General features: G+C 34.8%; 1 protein-coding gene across 6 annotated transcripts in view; it reads right to left on the bottom strand.

Annotated features, from left to right (window-relative positions):
- Slc38a9 (solute carrier family 38 member 9) overlaps positions 1-18476 on the bottom strand; it is a 105102-nt gene that overhangs the window by 14471 nt on the left and 72155 nt on the right. For all 6 annotated transcript variants that reach the window (XM_076857279.2, XM_076857282.2, XM_076857281.2 and 3 more), the window contains 2 exons: positions 12552-12658; positions 1342-1455 (listed from right to left, as the gene is read on the bottom strand). In XM_076857279.2, the coding sequence (XP_076713394.1) occupies positions 1342-1455; positions 12552-12658 (221 nt within the window). The remainder of the gene's footprint in view (positions 1-1341; positions 1456-12551; positions 12659-18476) is intronic.

The raw sequence follows: 18476 nt of genomic DNA, 5'->3' as shown, positions 1-18476 counted from the left end.
AGTAAAGATTGTAGAATAAGGTGAGAGTATATCTATCATCTAGTACCACCACTGTTTACAGTATAACATTAAGTAAAAAAATAATTTATTTCTACAATGTTTCATAACCCCTTTAGTTTGATATCTTAAAAAAAATTAGTCACTCAGTTTAAAACATTTTTCCTTTCAAATACAAATACCACAAATATCCCTATTCCCAAGGGAGTAGGCTTTGTATGGGATTGTTCATATCTGGGAATTCAGCAAATATCTGCCTGCCAAAGAACTTCTGGAATCAATCAAGAGAATAAGAACATTTCAAACTATTATAACAGCAGTAACCTCTTCCTCTTAGAGAAATGAGAATAGTACTTAACACTATTCTGCTGAAATAAATTTTATAATTCAGTTGTAATAAATCATTGTATACACCACTATATTCTACTGGAGGAATATCTTTTGACTAGAAAGGAACCATGAAATGCTGTTTTTTGGTTTTTTTTCTTTTTTTTTTTTAATGAAAAATTCTGTAGTCACAATAAAAAGTATTCTATTCCTAGCTAGGAGCAGTGTTACAAGCCTGTAATCCTAGTGACTTGGGTGGCAGAGGCAGGAGGATCGGGAGTTCAAATCCAGCTTCAGCAAAAGCAAGGTGTTAAGCAACTCAGTGAGACCCTATCCCTAAAATAAAATACAGAATATGGCTGGGGATATGGCTCAGTGGTCAAGTCCCCCTGAGTTCAATCCCTGGTATCCCCGTCCTCCCCAAAAAGAGCATACTATTCCTAAATTTTTGATGGATTAAATCGAAGAAAATATTACTTATGGTAACCTTTTAGTGAAAGATGTTTTTTTCTATTTTTTTTCTGTCTTTTTAAATAGCCAAATAGTCTGTCTTTGTTTTCAGTAGCAACTCAGTATCTAAATGAGTCAGATCTATCATTAGAGATTATGAACTCAGAACAGTTTATCCAGGGCATTTTAAGATCTGGGCTTTGGAAAACAAGGCAGGTCAGTGGATTCTCTGTAGAGATTTTATCAATGCATAACAATAACTGTAACTATTCTCCACACAAAGGTAAATAATATATACATGATATAAGCCATTTATTTGAATACCACAAGATGCCTGGTATCTAGTATGTTATTTCAGACAGAGTATGTACACTATCTAATGGAAAAGGAAATTGAAGTTCATAAAAGATTGGGAAAGGTGTCCAAATTCCTACACTTTGAGGGTATGCTGGAGATGGTATTCAAACCTAGGTCTGTCTGATATTATATCTTGTTACTATAGCATATGCCTACAATTCATATACAAAAGTACAAGGAATCACACAAAGAGGGCACATGGTGCCTTACCTGCTCAATACAATCTTTGGATAATGGTGGTGAAGGAAATGAAGCAAAAACCAGGACTCCAATATAGAGATAAGTTAATGTCACCAGCATGTAAGCAATGCACAAGTCCCTCACCTGTAAATATAAAAAATTGCCACAATATGAAGAAATTTACAGCAAGTCTACTTGTCTTTTTAAAAAATATTTATTTTTTAGTTGTAGGTGGGCACAATATCTTTATTTTATTTACTTATTTTTATGTGGTGCTGAGGATCAAACCCAGGGCCACGTAAGCATGTGCTAGGCAAATGCTCTACCGCTGAGCCACAACCCCAGCCCTACAGCAAGTCTACTTAAATACACCAAATAAGAAGACTGACAGGGCTGGGTTTGTGGCTCAGTTGTAGAGTGCTGGTCTAGCATTCATGAGGCACAGGGTTCGATCCTCAGCACCACATAAAAATAAAATGAAGATATTGTGTCCATCTAAAAAAACCTAAAAATAAACATTAAAAAAGACTGACAAATAAATACAAAATATCTCTTTTACCTGTGTATGTCTGTGTATACTTTTTAGAAAGTATACATACAAAGTAGTTAAAACAAAATCCACATGCTTTAAAATTAGTCTGCCAATTTTTTTTTCTTTTTCTTTTTTTTTTTTACTAGTCTGGAGTATGTAAGACTAAGCTGCCTGTTGGCAGATTCAGGAAAATTAACAAACTGTTGCTTAACATAATTTAAATCCTGACTTAATTTCAATAGACAATTCATCAAATTATAAAATATTTAACTACAATGATACAGCTAAGGGATAATAATAAAGTAAGTATAAGCCATCTTCATTATGAGCTGCAAAAATTTAAAAGTTCTTTCTTTAGTAAATTAACTTATATACATCAAAGCATGCTTTGATCACAAGAGTGGAACATATTAAAATATATTCAATAAAGAAGGAACGCTAGTTAAAGAGCAGACAATAAGTATTAAAGACAAGCTTAATAAACCTAAACAGTAAACAAAGAAAATCAAAAGGCAGCTGTTCAAACAGCTGCACAGTGTTATTACTGGAATCAGCAAACAAACACAGAACATTAAATTAAATGGATTGCTTTCTTCCACTGCTGTTCCCACCCTCCCAATTTCCCCTCCTCATGCAAAGTAAAAAGCTCCAAGATATTTAATATAGCCAGCTGTCAGATCCAAACAGAACAGATTCCACAGCTTGAAAATTGTCTCCATCACCACTAAAGTTACAGCCAAACAATTTAGCACAACTAAAGTGTGGCAGTAAGCCTATTCATTTTTCGTTTTAAACAAATTACTTTGAAAACTAAGAAAATAAATTAGAAAAAATATATACTTTTTTTTTTTTTTTTTAGTTTATAACACAGTAAGAATGTTTGAATATTTGGAATCAAGGAACATTCAGATTTTCTGGCTAACTCTTCTCAAGTGGGTGAAATTGTAATAGTGGAGTTTTTATGAACTTGAACTTTGATAAGCTCAGTTAAAAAACAAGTAACAAGCTATGAGAAATCTTATGGTTAGGAGGTAAATTGACAATGAGCTTGAAAACATACCAGAAATTTCATATGCTAAAATAGATGTTGGAAAGGTCTAGGGAGCTGAAGGCTTATGCAGATTAGTCCCAGGCCTCTTGAAGAGCTTATTGTTCAGGGTTGAAGAGGGGAAGATGACTAAACCTCTAGGAAGGGGTGTCGAAAGTCTTCCCTCTGTAGTTTATGCAGCTAAAGGGCCTATGGCATAGTTACCTCTAGGGTTGCCTCAAGCTCTGGTGTGGGATAAACAGGAATGAACCAGGCAACACCTATTTTCATATTTAAGGGAAGTACTCTCCCATTCTGACTTCTGAAAGTCATTTCATGCTCAACTTACTTGATACTATTCAAGAATAGAAGTAGCCTTATAAAAAAAAAAATCTTGGAAGGCAAAACAGCTGTGCCAGAGACAGAGGTATGCATATAAAAAGAGGGACAGCCATCAATTTACATATGACTGATTACCACACTTCCTGAAAAAAAAAGGGTATCTAGTATAGAATATACCAGTATACTAGTATATGAAGTCTAAGATGCAATGGCTTCTTCATAGAACAGTTTCCCCTTATGTTTAGATCAAGTTGACTCTATCTCCTCCTCTATTCACCATTAATTTGTGATGAAAACATATTATCTATATTTACCCTATTGCACATTAGAACATGACAGATTTCTTTATAAAAGACCCTTTTTATCATGCAACTTGGCTTTTCTCTACACAATCTATATTCAATACAGAAAAAGAATAAATGCTTGGTGTCATGATTTTGTGTACTTAGTGTCACATTATATACCTAAAACAGTTATTCTAACTAAATATGCAGTCTTCTCAGGTATCTTTGGGAAGTAGTCAATTAAACAAAAGTAAAATGGGGCAAGAAAATAAACTGTCTGGTCCTGATGCAGAGAATAAGTTCTTTTAAAAACAAGTGTTAGGTGGGCTGGGGTTGTGGCTTAGTGGTGGAGTACTTGCCTAGCATGTGTGACGCACTGGGTTCGATGCTTAGCATTGCATATGAGCAAATAAATAAAATAAAGGTTCATCAACAATTAAAAAAAACCCCACAACACCAACAAACCAAATGTTAGGGCTGGGGATATAACTCAGTTGGTGGGTAGAGTGCTTGCCTTGTATGCACAAAGCCCTGGATTCAATCACCACCACTACACCACCACCACAAAAATAAAAAAAGCAACAAAAACAATGACATTTACTTTGTAGTCTCCTATCATGCCATTTGTACATTTATATGCTGATGTCAAATTAAGATTCTTTGGAAAGAAATACAAGCATTATTTTCAATTATGCAAATTCCTTTTGTGTATGCTACCATGTTTGGGGATAATGGCAACTAAGACTATGTATTACAGCACATGCTTTGCTTGGTATTCATGGTCTTCCATTTACTGTCAATTAACCTCACCCATCTTGGTTTCTGGATGGAGACACTCTTGTTTCTTATCATTATGTCCCTGCTTTGTTTATTTAGCCAGATACACAATCTAATCGGTTCTTGCTAACTTGGACTCCTAGCTTTTCATTTCCTTAGCTCTAATTGCTCCCTTTCTGTCTTCACTGCTTTTGGGGAATTTCCTTTCCCATGTGTTACTTCTATGGGCAGCCTTCTAACTGGTCTATTGCCCATCTTACTTTAGATATGGTAATTGTATCTGAAGGCAGGCAACAGGAGATGCTTCTTTCTTCTCATATTCTTATACACAACTCAGATCAGCAATGATTACACTGCATTGTAACTATAATTAATTTTTATTATAAAAGTAACCTATGCTCATGATAAAAAGATGCTCAAGGGGCTGGGGTTGTGGCTCAGTGGTAGAGCACTCACCTAGAACGTGCAAGGTGCTGGGTTCGAGCCTCAGCTCCACATAAAAATAAATAAATAAAATAAAGGTATTGTGTTCAACTATAACTACCAAAAAAAAAAAAATTTTAAAAAGAGATTCAAGTGGAGACAAATGTCCCTTTACATTAAAAAAAAAAAAAGAAAAAAAACAGCTAAATTTAGTAGTTCTTATATCATGTTTTAAAATTTTTTTTAATGAATACAGTATTTTATTTATTTATTTTTTGTATGTGGTGCCGAGGCTCGAACCCAGTGCCTCACGCATGTGAGGAAAATGCTCAACCACCGAGCCACAGCCCCGGCCCAATATATTATGTTAATACTAACACTACATTGTGAAATCTTGAGGAAAGGGACAGTGTCTTTTTCATCATTATATATCCTCAATACCCAGGACAGTACCTGGCACATGGGAAGAATTCAGTAAATATAGATAAAAAACAGTAAGCACATAGACTTCATTTGTTAATTGCTTCTAGTTGCCAGGCAGGGGCTAAGCATATTTCATATGTTATCTCATTTAATCCTCATACCAACCTTATAATGTAGATAAATTTCTTCATTTTATTGAGGGGTAAATTAAGTCTAGCAAAGTAAAAAATGCATTCATGGCTACAATATTAGTAGTTGGTATGAATATATTCAACATTCCAATCAAGGTCTTTCTGGTTCCATGCAATTAGCTACTATAAAAGAGAGTTTATCAGTCTTATGCATTTATGTCACAGTTAATAAATAACAATAATGAAAAAAAAATGAAAGAAGCAACATGCTATGAAGTATGGAGAACAAAGAAATGCAAGAGAATAGCAAAATCAGGAAAGTTCTATTTCACAGTATTCAACATACATTCAGTAGAACTGAGTGAGGAGTAGCATATCTGGTTTGTTTTGTTTTATTTTTGTTTGGTACTGGGGATTGAACCCAGGGGCACTTAACCACTGAGCCATATCCCCAGTCCTTTTCTGTATTTTATTAAGAGACAGGGTTTCACTGAGGTGCTTAGGGCCTCACTAAGTTGCTGAGGCTGCTTTGAACTCACGATTCTCTTTCCTCAGCCTCCTGAGCTGCTGAGATCACAGGTGTGCACCACTGCACCTGGATCATATCTGTTTTTATCTGAAAATACTTCAATGAATAGAAATGAAGCTTTTATTATAAAAGCATATGAGGTATAGTGTGATCCCAGGTTCATGATTAGCATGCATATATGTGAGACTTGCTATTCTTTGGCTCAAACCCAAGCCATTAGTGTACTAGACCTAAAGATATGGCATCCTGAAAGCCCACTTACTGAAAAAGGGCAGAAAAATGTTATATTTTATAAAACGAGGCTCTGAGTGAAAAAAAAAAAAACACTTAAAAAAGAGACACACGTGACAATATGAACTAGTTATATGTCAGGAAGCCTACGTCATTACAGTAACCCAATTTGCTTCATGAGTAAGAAATGGCTAATGGTAGGGAACTAAAGACTGGTAGAATATCAATTTAAAATGAGGAGTAGGTATACAACAGGCCAGAATAAGTCTGGGAGCACATTTTATTCATCAAACCTAGTTTACCATTTGTTCCATACACTGTTCATAGTGAAAATACTATCTAGTAGAACATTTACTAGAGAATAACAGAAACTGACCACACAGACCTACCCCAAACGTTTACATAAAATCTTTTTCTGGTGTATAGCCAAGTAAACTACAGACTCACAGGAAAAAGGAAAATGAGATACAAAGCATTTCAAATTGTTTCAAATAAAGTAAACAGGGAGGGCTGGGGATGCACTTCAGTTGTAGAGAGCTTGCCCAGCATGTGTGAGGCTGTGGGTTCAATCCCCAGCAGAGCAAAACAAAAAAGAAAAACGAAAAGTGAAAACCCCACAAAAAACATAGCAGGGTTTTATAAGTAAAGACAGACAAATCCAAACAACAACAAAAGCACTATATAGCTGGGCACAGTGATACACATCTATAATTACAGTTATATGGGAGCCTGAGGTAGGAGGATTGCAAGTTCAAGGTCATCTGGGGAACTTAGTGAGACTCTGTCTCAAAATAAAAAATAAAAAGAACTGAGATTTGTTTTCAGTGATAGAGCATCCCTGAGTTCAGCCCACAGTACCCCTCCCCACAACACATAGAACACTATGTAGGTTATGTAGGTTCTGACTCAAACACAACAAAGAAATATCAAGAAGTTAATCTACATATCCAGGAAGGCTATAAGGATTACATATTCTGATGATAAGGAATTGGATGATTTTCTTCAAACCCCTATTTTTTTTTGGTAACATACACCTTAGTAAGGAATAGGAATAATAACCTGTTTAGTTATACATATATAAAAAGTTAGGTTTAGTTACAAAACAAAACAAAACAACCCAGAAAATTAAGTTGAATTGGAAAACTGGAAAATTCAGATTATTACAAATGTTTAGGGGCTTTATTTATTTATTTCCTCACATTGTATTTAGATCCAAGTCCAACTATAGTTATAAAGAAGAGAAGGGAGGAGACTTTTTTATTCTTTTGTCTTCCACTATACTTTCAAACCTTTGTTTACTGAGCTTGGGATGACCAACTCAATATCAACACTGTGAGTTCAGAGTCCTTGACAAGCTTCACATTTTCTGACTTTAATTCCAAGAAAATATCATATCCCAATATTAAGTGGATTTCTTTTCTTTTCGTGGTGCTGGGGATTGAACCCAGGGCCTTGTGCATGCAAGGCAAGTACCTTACCAACTGATCTATATCCCCAGCCCTTAATTGGATTTCTATAAGTCAAATTAGTGAAAACTGTTGAAAGGTATAATCATTAATTAAATGATAAAAGTTCTTCTCAATATTATAATATCTACTTAGCTTGATTTATGTCAACACTTATGTTAATCAAAAGGAGATTGTAATTATTTGCATATACTCAGTATTTAGAATATTGTTGGCACAGAGTGGTTCATAAATGCTAGTTTTATCATTAGTACTCATAATTATTAGTAATTATTAATATTTTTAGACTTTAACACAAAGTACAACTGTTTTTTTGAAAGTCACACCATTATCTAGTTTTAATTAAGTAAGAACACATCATCCATTTAAATATTTACTTTTAAGGCTCCGTTTTGAAAATATTTCCCATAAGTGACAAAAACTGAAGTTAAATTTTATCACTAACCTATCATACTAATTCTACGAAGCCCATTCCACAAACTCATTGTAAAAAATAACTCATTTTATGGTACTGACTTTTCTACCTTTTTTTTGTGTGTGTATGCTGGGGATCAAATCCAGGGTCTCACTCATGCTAAACTAGACTACACCCCACAGCTTCTTGAATGTTCTAAGAAGAAGGCAAAAATCCCTCCCTTCCTCAATGCTCACAAGACCATGAAATAAAACACCCTTCCCTCTATCCAGTCCTGAGCTTTCCATGCTGGTTTATGTGTTTTCCAGATATACTTTTGTGATTTTCTAGAAAACAGTTGTACTTGAGAATTCTGGAGAGCAAACAATCAAGCACAGACTGGCCTCATTTTGTATGGTAGTGCAAGACTAAAAATTACTGTGTAACCCAAAGCTATGCAAAGCAATCACAATAATCAAAGGGGAAAAACTATGATTATTCTGTGATCTTTAACAATTTTTGTTAAAACCTTAAAATTTCTCTGTTTATTACAAATGTATAAGAAAATAAAAAATAATAAAATGAATATTTATTTATTATCATAATTTAAAATATCAGAGGGGCTGGGGTTGTGGCTCAGCAGCAAAATGCTTGCCTGGCATGTGCGATGCACTAGGTTCAATCTTCAGCACCATATAAAAATAATAAATAAAATAAAGGTATTGTGTCCAACTACAACTAAATTTTTTTAAAAATAAAATAAAATATTAGAAACAGCTGGGCACCTATAGTCCCAGCTACTTGAGAGGCTGAGGTAGGACAAGTGCCAGCAACTTGAGAGGCTAAGGTAGGACAAGTGCTTGAGACCAGGAGTTCAAGGCTAGCCAGGGCAACATAGTAAGATCTCATCTCAAAATACAGAAATAAAGGTTGGAATTGTGGCTCAGTGGTAGATGCTTATCTAGCATGTATGAGGCACTGGGTTCAATTCTCAGCACCACAAAAAATGAATAAAGGTCCACTGACAACTAAAAAATATTTAAAAAAATAAAAAAAAATTTAAAGAAATAAAACATAAATACAATAAAACATCAGAAACACTGAGCATTAGGATGTTCAATTTCTTTGTAAAAACCTAGCAAGAGTAATTTGAACCATGCTTGCTTCTTTTCAAAAATTGCATAATTTACAATATATAGCCAGCATCTTTTCCATGCCTTGGTGAACTTTCATAGTTCTTTATTCTAACTTTGCATCACTCCTAACATTTCATTCTTTGTGCTTTCAATATTGTGAAATATATCTGAGAATGTTTTTAATGCAAAGTCTTCTGACTATATTACTTCCTATAGAACACTTCATAATTGCCTAACGAATAGGTTCCCTTTCCCCTAAGCTCCTCTGGCTGCATATCTAGTCTGTCAAATGGTAGAAGCATCAACATGTCCCCAATCAGCTATTTCTTTTATAGCTCATTTATGTTCAATTTAAATTTCATTTTGAGCATTATCACATATTGTTTCTCTATTGCATTTTTACCTTTGATTGCCAATTACTTCGTTCAATTATCAACTTTAAAAAATCGTGTGGGTCAATGACAGAAGTAGGCAACACAACCACTCAATTTGCACACTGTACATAAAGTAAATAGTATGCACAGGGACTGGTCGCTGACAGATTTTGAAAGAAGTGTTGTGACTGGTCACTAATTAAGGATGTGCACCTGTTATTTACATGTGATTTGTGAACTGAGGGCTTCCAGCTATTATTTTATTATGCATGCACTCATAGTTCAGATCCTGTGGTACAATGAAATTAGAATCATGTTCTTGGGGGGAAACTGATGAATTTAAACCACAGTTAACTGAACTATTTAATTATAGGAACCATGCAATATGAGAACTGCCTACAATATAACCCATTATTTTGATATTCTTTTCTATAAGACACTAATTATGAGTGTGATAAAAATATGAATGATTTAAGATTAAAACACGAGACTTCAATGAAATTGTGTTCTTCTTTCCTAGATTCCCAGATATGTGAGGTTGTTTTCTGTTATCAGGGAGACTTTGATAGTAAAATTTGAGAAGCTCAGCCTTATGGATAGAATGATCCCATACATGAGAATCTCACTTCACAGAATGGGCTTCTGGGGTACTTGGTCTATGTAGGCATAAGGGGAGAAAAGGGGTAAAAGGGATAAAGAAACCAGCCCCTACTATATGTAGACATGCTTCAATTTTATAACAGTTATACTCTTATTACAACCCTGACTGGCAGATATTGTTAATGATAAAAATATGTATAAGTTGAATTTAAGGCAAGGTCACCACATTAAGAAGTATGAAAAAATCTTAGGCTGGAGCTTAGGCTCAGCGTTGGAGTGCTTGCCTTTGAACATGTGAGGCACTGGGTTCGCTCCTCAGCACCACATAAAAATAAATAAATAAAATAAAGGTATGTGTCCATCTACAACAAAATATTAAAAAAAAATAAGTATGAGGGGCTGGGATTGTGGCTCAGCAGTAGAGCGCCCACCTAGCTTGTGCAAGGCACTGGGTTCAATCCTTATCACCACATTAAAAAATAAATAAATAAAATAAAGGTAATAAAGATATTGTGTCCAACTACAACTAAGAAAAAAATCAAAAAAGAAAAAGTATTAAAAATCTATGTTAACTCAACTCTAACTCCATTTACAAATAACATTCAGATATATGGGTAGTAAGAACGAAGGTAGAAGAGATGGACTTTTATGCTTGCCCTAAATTGAGAGCTAATTTTCCTTAATTTAGGAAGTATTTTGTCTTCATAATGATTCTGCCAAACATTAACGCTTACTGGAAGCCTTCTCAGAATCCCCAGGCTTAGGAAACTCTTCCTCAATATTTCACTAACAACTGTATAGCCCTCTACTAGATTTTCATCATCTTTTTTGCTTATATGGTTATAAGAAGTCAAACGGAGATCAATAATTGCAGACAAGGCAACAGGGAACTGATTATAATTAACTTTTACTTGCATTGGGTTTAGTTTGCTCTTCTTTTTCCAATATCTTTTTTTTTTTTCTTGGTGCTGGGGACTGAACCCAGCTCCTCATTTTTATGTAGGTGTTCACAACTATACATTTCCGCTAAGCACAGCTTTAGCTCTAATTCCGTAAGTTTTGGTATATTAATTTTTCATTTTCAGTTGTCTCAAAATATTTTCTATTATATTTCTTCCTTGACCCATTGATTATTTAGGAGTATTTGTACATATTTGTTAGCTGCACAAATGTCTTTGTTATTAATTTATAATTTTACTCCATTATAGCTGGAAAACATACCTTGCATATTTTTAGTCTTTTTAAATTATTGAAACTTGCTTTTTGACCTATCATATAGTCTATCTTGGTCAATGTTCCTGTGTATTTGAAAAGAATGTGAATTCTGCTATTGAGAAAAGATATACATGTCAGTTAGTCAAGTAAGTTGGTGGTATTTTTCATGCTTTTTATACCCTTACTTATTTTTGTCTATTTGTTCTATGAATTATAGAGGGAGATGTGATAAAATTTCCAGTTGTAATTGTGGATTTGCCTATTTCTTATTGCAGTTTGTCAACTGATAAACTTCATTTGTTTTGAAGCTCTATAAGTGCATACACATTTAAAACTACTAGGTCTTCTTGATATTTTGATCCTTAAAGATCATTATGTGATGCTCCTCTTTATCTCTGGTAATACTTTTTGTCTGATATTAATACAACTGCTCCATTTTTCTTGTGTTTAGTACTTGAATGGCATGTCCTTATATTTAAACTAAGTTTCTTGTAGACCACATGGTTAGACTTTATTTTATAACAAATCTGACAATTTCTATCTTTTTAATTGCAGTGTTTGGACCATTTATCTTTAATGTAATTATCAATGTACTAGGTTTAAATCTACTAACTTGCCTTTTGTTTTCTTTGTCCCATCTATTTTTCATTCCTTTTTCTCTATCTTCTTTTGGATCATTTGGGTACTTTTTTTGGGGGGGGGTGGGCAGGCACACTGGGGATTGCACCCAGGGGTTCTTTATCACTAAGCCACATTCCAGTCCCTCTTAAAAATTTTTATTTAGAGACAGGGTGTCACTAAGTTGCTTAGGGGTTCGATAAGTTACTGAAGCTGGCTTTGAGCTTGTAATCCTCCTGCCTCAGCCTCCTGAGTCACTGGGATTATAAGCGTATGCCACCATGCCTGGCCGTTTGGGTACTTTTTACAATTTTATCACCATCATTGGCTTATTAACTACATTTTCTTATTTATTTATTTATTTTACTTCATTTTCTTATTTATTTATTTATTTTTAGTGATTGTTCCATGACAGGGGCACACAGGCCAAATCTGACTCACTGTTTTTGTAAATAAGGTTTTATTGAAACATGTAACCACCATCCATTTGTTTATCTATTGTCTATGGATGCTTTCATGCCATAACAGCAGATTTGGATAACTATAAAAAACTATATAACCTGCAAAACCTAAAATATTTACCATCTGAACATGTACAGAATAAGTTTGCTGATCTTAAAAATTAAGATCTTGAAACAAATTGCATAATTGTACTCCAAATACAAAGTGTCTCAAACACTGACTTAGAAAGTCTATCCTCAGGAGATATCGAAGTCAATTCCTCAGATAATTACTCACATTGTTTTCCTGGTTCTTGTTATTTTTCAAGAGTGTGATAATACAATTATGAATAAAGAAAGCAAGAGTAAGCACTCCAGTCAGCTGTGGGAACTGATATCTTATCTCTAGGAGAAAAAGAGACAGAAACAAAAAAGTTAAAACTGACAAGTAAAAAATGAGTATCAGTAGTCAATAAAAATCAGTTGTCTCTGTTTTGTCCAGGGAATAAGAATATTAAAATGTCTTTACAATGTTCCCAAGGTCAGTATTATACTCAAGCAAAGGAAGGAAAAGAATCAAGAAATGTCTATTCTGGGGCTAGGTTGTGGCTCAGCGGTAAAGCGCTCGCCTAGCACGTGCAAGGCCCTGGGTTCGATCTTCAGCACCACATAAATAAAATAAAGATATTGTGTTCAACTACAACTAAAAAATAAATATTAAAAACAAATAAATAAAATAAAATAAACTTAAAAAGAAATGTCTATTCTGTATAGGTATTTTATATCAATTATTCCTGATTGAAGTCACATGACTATTATATAGCCGAGCAGAATTCAAATTCAGGGTCTGACTCTAAAATCCTCTATTTTTCTAAGATCTGAATTTGCCAGAAAATTACTTCTAGAAAAGGATGGAGAATATAAATGATCATTTAATATTTTTTGATGATGTCTAAAAAGCAATACTTAAGCTGGACAAGATGGTGCATTCTTGTAATCCCAGTGATTTGGGAGTCTGAGACAGGAAGATAGAAAGTTTGAGGTGAGCTTCAGCAAAATAAAAACTAAAAACTTAAAAAAAAAAAAGGGACTAGGAATGTGGCTCCATGGAAGAGTACCCCAGGGTTCAATGACCAGTACTGGAGTTGAGGGGAGGATTGCTTAAGTTTTAGAAATAAATGTCTGCTTAGAGGGGACTGATTAGACTATGATAGAGTTGTACAGTGGTATACAATATTTAAAAATTATGTTGTTGAGGAAGATTATTTTGTGGATTTATTTTTATTTTAAAAAATACATGTGTGAGGCTGGGGTTGTAGCTCAGTGGTAGAGTGCTTGCCCAGCATGTGTGAGGCACCAGGTTCCATTAGCACCACATAAAAATAAATAAATAAAATACAGGCATAAAATACAATAACATTAAGGGGCTGAGGTTGTGGCTCAGTGTAACAGTGCTTGCCTAGCATGTGTGAGGCACTGGATTCGATTCTAGCGCCACATATAAATAAATGAATAAAATAAAGATCCATCAGCAGCTAAAAAAATTTTTAAAAAAACATTAAAATGTATGGATGTATGGGCAAAGGAAGGATAAGAACCAAGAAATGTCTATTCTGTATAGGTGTTCTGTTTTTGTAAATAAGGTTTTAAAACTTTGCTGTGACCGCTGTGGGTATACTACTCCAATCTCTTTTTGAGTGAGAATCGGAAACTAAGAAGTACAGTTAGCTGATGGCCTAAAGCTGCATGCCCCCATGGATCTGCTGCCCTGATCACACACCAGTCATATTTTACTGGGCCTCGCTGAGCCAACAACTGAGCACAGCAGAGTACTAGGGCCTGACCACTTTTGCCTAATCCTGGATTTCTACACTGGTAATCTTTAACCAGAGGTTCACATTTGGGTTGCCTAAGACTTTCTGAATCTATTTCTGCACAGTCCATCTCCTTTCCTTCTCTCCTTTCATAGAGCTCTGAGTCACACTGTGGTCCTACTAGTCACCTATGACTCCTGCTCCCCTCCCCCAATCCCTTTATCTTTCATTAAGGGCTACCACAATAAATTTCTTATACTTCTCACTCCATATCTGTGTTTGCTCGTAAGAGAACCTGAACTGACAAGAGTTGGTATTGGAAGTGATGTGATAAAGAAGGCAGTAAGAAGGGATTTGGGTCTTGGGTCACTTATTCAACTTTCAGTTATCATCCATGCTGACCTCATGCTATCTTCCAAGGTTCTCAGAGTGTTTTTACTATCATTATTTTGAGGGATACTGTGTTAATTTGGAGAGTGTGGATAAATGAGGCTATAGTACTTCTGACCTTTTCCTTCTTTTTGGTATTATTGGACTGCAGCAGTTCTATTATGAGTTCTGTTTATGGGCAGGGAATTACAGGACTATCTTTCTTTGAGTCTCCTGAAGGCAGAAGCCCATCTTCCAAGTAAGGAGGAAGGACAGTCTTATAGCTGGCCTCCAAAGTTATTTTTAGTTTTAAAACAGAAGGGTTTTGGGGCTGGGACATTGGCTCAGTGGTAGAGCGCTTGCCTAGTATGTGTGAGGCACTGGGTTTGATTCTCAGCACCACATACAAATAAATAAAATAAAAAATTTCATCAACAATAAAAATATTTTTTTTTTAAAAAAAGAGAAGGCTTTTCATGATTGAGCTTTTGCCTTTTAGCCCTTCCTTTTTCCCTATTACTTCCTCAGCAAATATTCTTTCACTAGCCATTCAAATCCTCATAATTTCCTAAATAAGTCATGTTATTTCAGGCCTTAACTGTTGCTTGAACATGTTGTTCCCATGACCTGGAATATTTCTGTCCCCCAGTTCTTCTCTTAGAGAACTCCTGTTGGCTGGCCCTTTAAAAAATTCCCTTTTGAACCCTTTTCTGACCCCTAACTTATTTATAAGCAATTCCTCTATCCTGCTATATCTACTGTGCATATCTTTGTATTATGATTATTAATTCACAACAATTAATTGATCTTAATGCTCAGCTGTAATCTCATGGAGGGCAGTGGATCATCTCTTATATTACAGTTAGTCAAGTATTAGGGGTACTCATGTATTCTTAAGAACTGAAGGACTCTCAGCCATGAGAAATGTCCAAATTCTATTTTAAACTGCTTTTAGAATGATTTTGATTTTTGCTAAGATTTATCAGTTTTCAATAAACTCTTTTCAATTTGGCTGACCTTGTCTTTCAGAGCATCCAGCCTCTATGACCTCTAAGTCATCTTGTGAAGTATTTGTTAGTTGGTCCTTTGCCACCTTTTCTAATTAATTCAGATGACATCACTTCTATGTTTCTAACTTGTCAAATTACAGTGGTAAATATCCAGCTTTTTGCAATTAACTAGACAAGTCACTTTTCAAATAAATTTCTTGAAAACCTGAGATTCTCTTAAGCATACATTTCACTCAAATGAAGTGTACAATTAAATAGTTTTTAATGTGTTCACTGAGTTGTGCAATCATAACCATAGCACTTACTTTCTATTGCATGGATATACAAATAATAGTCCATTGTATGGATATACCACACTTTATTCATTCATCAATGAAGGACATGGGATCATTTCCACTTTTGGCTATTATGAAAAATGCTGCTATGAGCATTCATGTACAATTTTTTTTTGTGTAGAAAACATGCCTCTTTAAAGAAAACAACATTTACATTATAATAAATTAAACTAGTAGATTCTTCAACAAAGTGGTTTTAAAGAAGCCCCAAACTTCTGATCTTTTCAAACTGTTATTTTATCCCTTTGGAAAAGCATATCAAGAGAGAATGTAAGCAGGGGTTGGGGACGTAGCTCAGTGACAGAATGCTTACCTAGGATGTGCAAGGCCCTGGGTTTGATTTCAAACCCTGTGGGGGTGGGGTGGTGGGAAGTGGGAGGGAGAATTAATATGGGTGCATGCAGATAGGGAAAAGATAATTGCCATATGCAGAATGTATAAAGAACTTGTATAGATTAATAAGAAAACCCCAGACAACTAAATAGGGAAATGAGCAAAGTCTTGAAAAGGTACCTCACAAAAGAGGAAATCCAAATAGCCAATGAACATATGAAAAGGTGCTAACTTCATTAGTCATCAGGGAAATGCAAATGAAAACCACAAAGTAATATCAGCACTTGCCCACCAGAAAGGCTAGATGAAAAAGAAAATAAAGAATTAGTGAAGAGTGAAACAACTAGAACTCCCAAACACTGCTGGTGGGAATGTCAATTAGTACAAGCACTTGGAAAACTGGTTGGCAGTATCTACTAAAGCAGAACATACGCATACCCTGTGACCTAGCAACTCTACTCCTCCACTGGTACTCAAAGCAGCCATATGTTTACCAAGACTCAGATGAGAATGAAGAGTACAGCAATAAACCTGACAGTTAAAAACTGGTAAAAGATAAACTGTGGTAGACAAGCAATGAAATATCAATGAGAATGAACTATGAGTATGTGCACTAACAGGACTCACTCTCACAAATAACCAGACCTCAAACAATACATACTGTATATTCCATTTATATAATGTTTAAAAAAGCAGGCAAAACTAACATTTGGTGTTAGAACACTGGTTACAGGAAGATAATGACTGGTGGGAAGCCAATAATTTCTGGTTTCAATCTCAGTGCTACAGCAAGTGCTCAGTTTGTGAAAATTCAATAAGTTTTACATTTATGAGTTCTACATTTTTGTACATAAAAGTCCCACTTCAAAAACTTCAAAAGAAAAAAAAAAGGGAGAGAGGGCATGGCACACATCTAAAAAACAAGTAGAGAGAAGTTTTGTTTTGTTATATTTGGAGGCACTATTAGTATCAATGAATGGTAAAATGTAATCTGATCTGCTCTGAACTATTTGAAACATATGTGAATAGAAAATTATTTTTTCCTAGTGACAGAGGAACATAATACTGCTATCAAAATGGCAAATTACTCCATCATCCTTGAAATTCAGTGTCTGAAGTCTCTTTGAATTCAGTTTCAAAGCATTGTACAATTTTTCATCTTAGAAATGTCATTTAAATTGCATTTTAAAATTCGTATTGACTAGAATTCTCTTGCTTCATATCTTCTGTTGCAAGCCAGCCATGGACTGTGTGTGTGAGCTACAAGCATTTGGGCACATGGGTGAACTGGACTGACGTTGCTGCTCTGTCTGGGCTGTCGATGTACGTGTCTTTTTCACTTGCTCTGCCTTTGATCCCACACAGCACCTGAGATGGATGGCTTTACATTACTGAACCCCAAGAAAATGATACTTTCTGTGCTTGTGTGACTTGTTCCTGCCAGCCCAATTCACCTGGAGTGACCCTGACTGATTTAGTTGCATGTCGCAGCAATCGTTCCTCCTAAATTCTGTTTCTCAGAGGCAAGGAATTTTAATTCTTCTATTGGGCATGTTTTAAACCCATAAGCTAGCTTATTTTTACATATTTATTAAAGTTAAAATCTAGCTGCTTCTTCATATTACTACTGTTGGTACCAGGAATTGAACCCAGGGGCACTATACCATTGAGCCACATTCTTAGCTCTTAAAATTTTTCATTTTGAGAAACAGTCTTGCTAAATTGTCTATCTTGGCCTTTAATTTGTGGTCCTCCTGCCTCAATCTCCCAAACTGCTGAGATTATAGGCATAAACCATCATGCCTGGACTGATCTAGCTTATTTTTAAGTAATAAGCTTCTTAAAAACTTCCTTATTTCTAAATTTTTGACATAATTCATTGATTTTCCTTCCATCAGAAGGGTTTAGTACTTTTTTTTAAATTTTTTTTTAGTTGTAGTTGAACACAATACCTTTATTTTATTTATTTATTTTATGTGGCGCTGAGGATTGATGGAATATATTATGAATATATTTCCTTTCATAGAAAAAAATATTTTTTAATGTTAACTTCTTCATCTTTATTTATTTATTTTTTTATCTTTGAGGTGTTGGGGATTGAATCTGGGCACTTGCACATGCTAGGCAAGCTCTACCCTCAGCCCCAGATTATCTGTATTCTTATGACTGCCATTCTGACTGATATGTGATGGAATCTCAATACAATTTTGATTTGCATTTACCTAATTGCTAATGATGTTGAAAATTTTTTTGTATATTGTTGGCCTTCTGTATTTCTTATTTTGAGAAGTATCTATTTAATTCATTTGCCCACTTATTAACTGGGTTATTTGCTTTTTTTTTTTTTTTTGGTGTTAAGTTT

The sequence above is a fragment of the Callospermophilus lateralis genome, chromosome 5 (genome assembly GCF_048772815.1).
Source record: "Callospermophilus lateralis isolate mCalLat2 chromosome 5, mCalLat2.hap1, whole genome shotgun sequence".
NCBI lineage: Eukaryota > Metazoa > Chordata > Mammalia > Rodentia > Sciuridae > Callospermophilus > Callospermophilus lateralis.
This window is presented reverse-complemented; position numbering and strand designations above follow the sequence as displayed.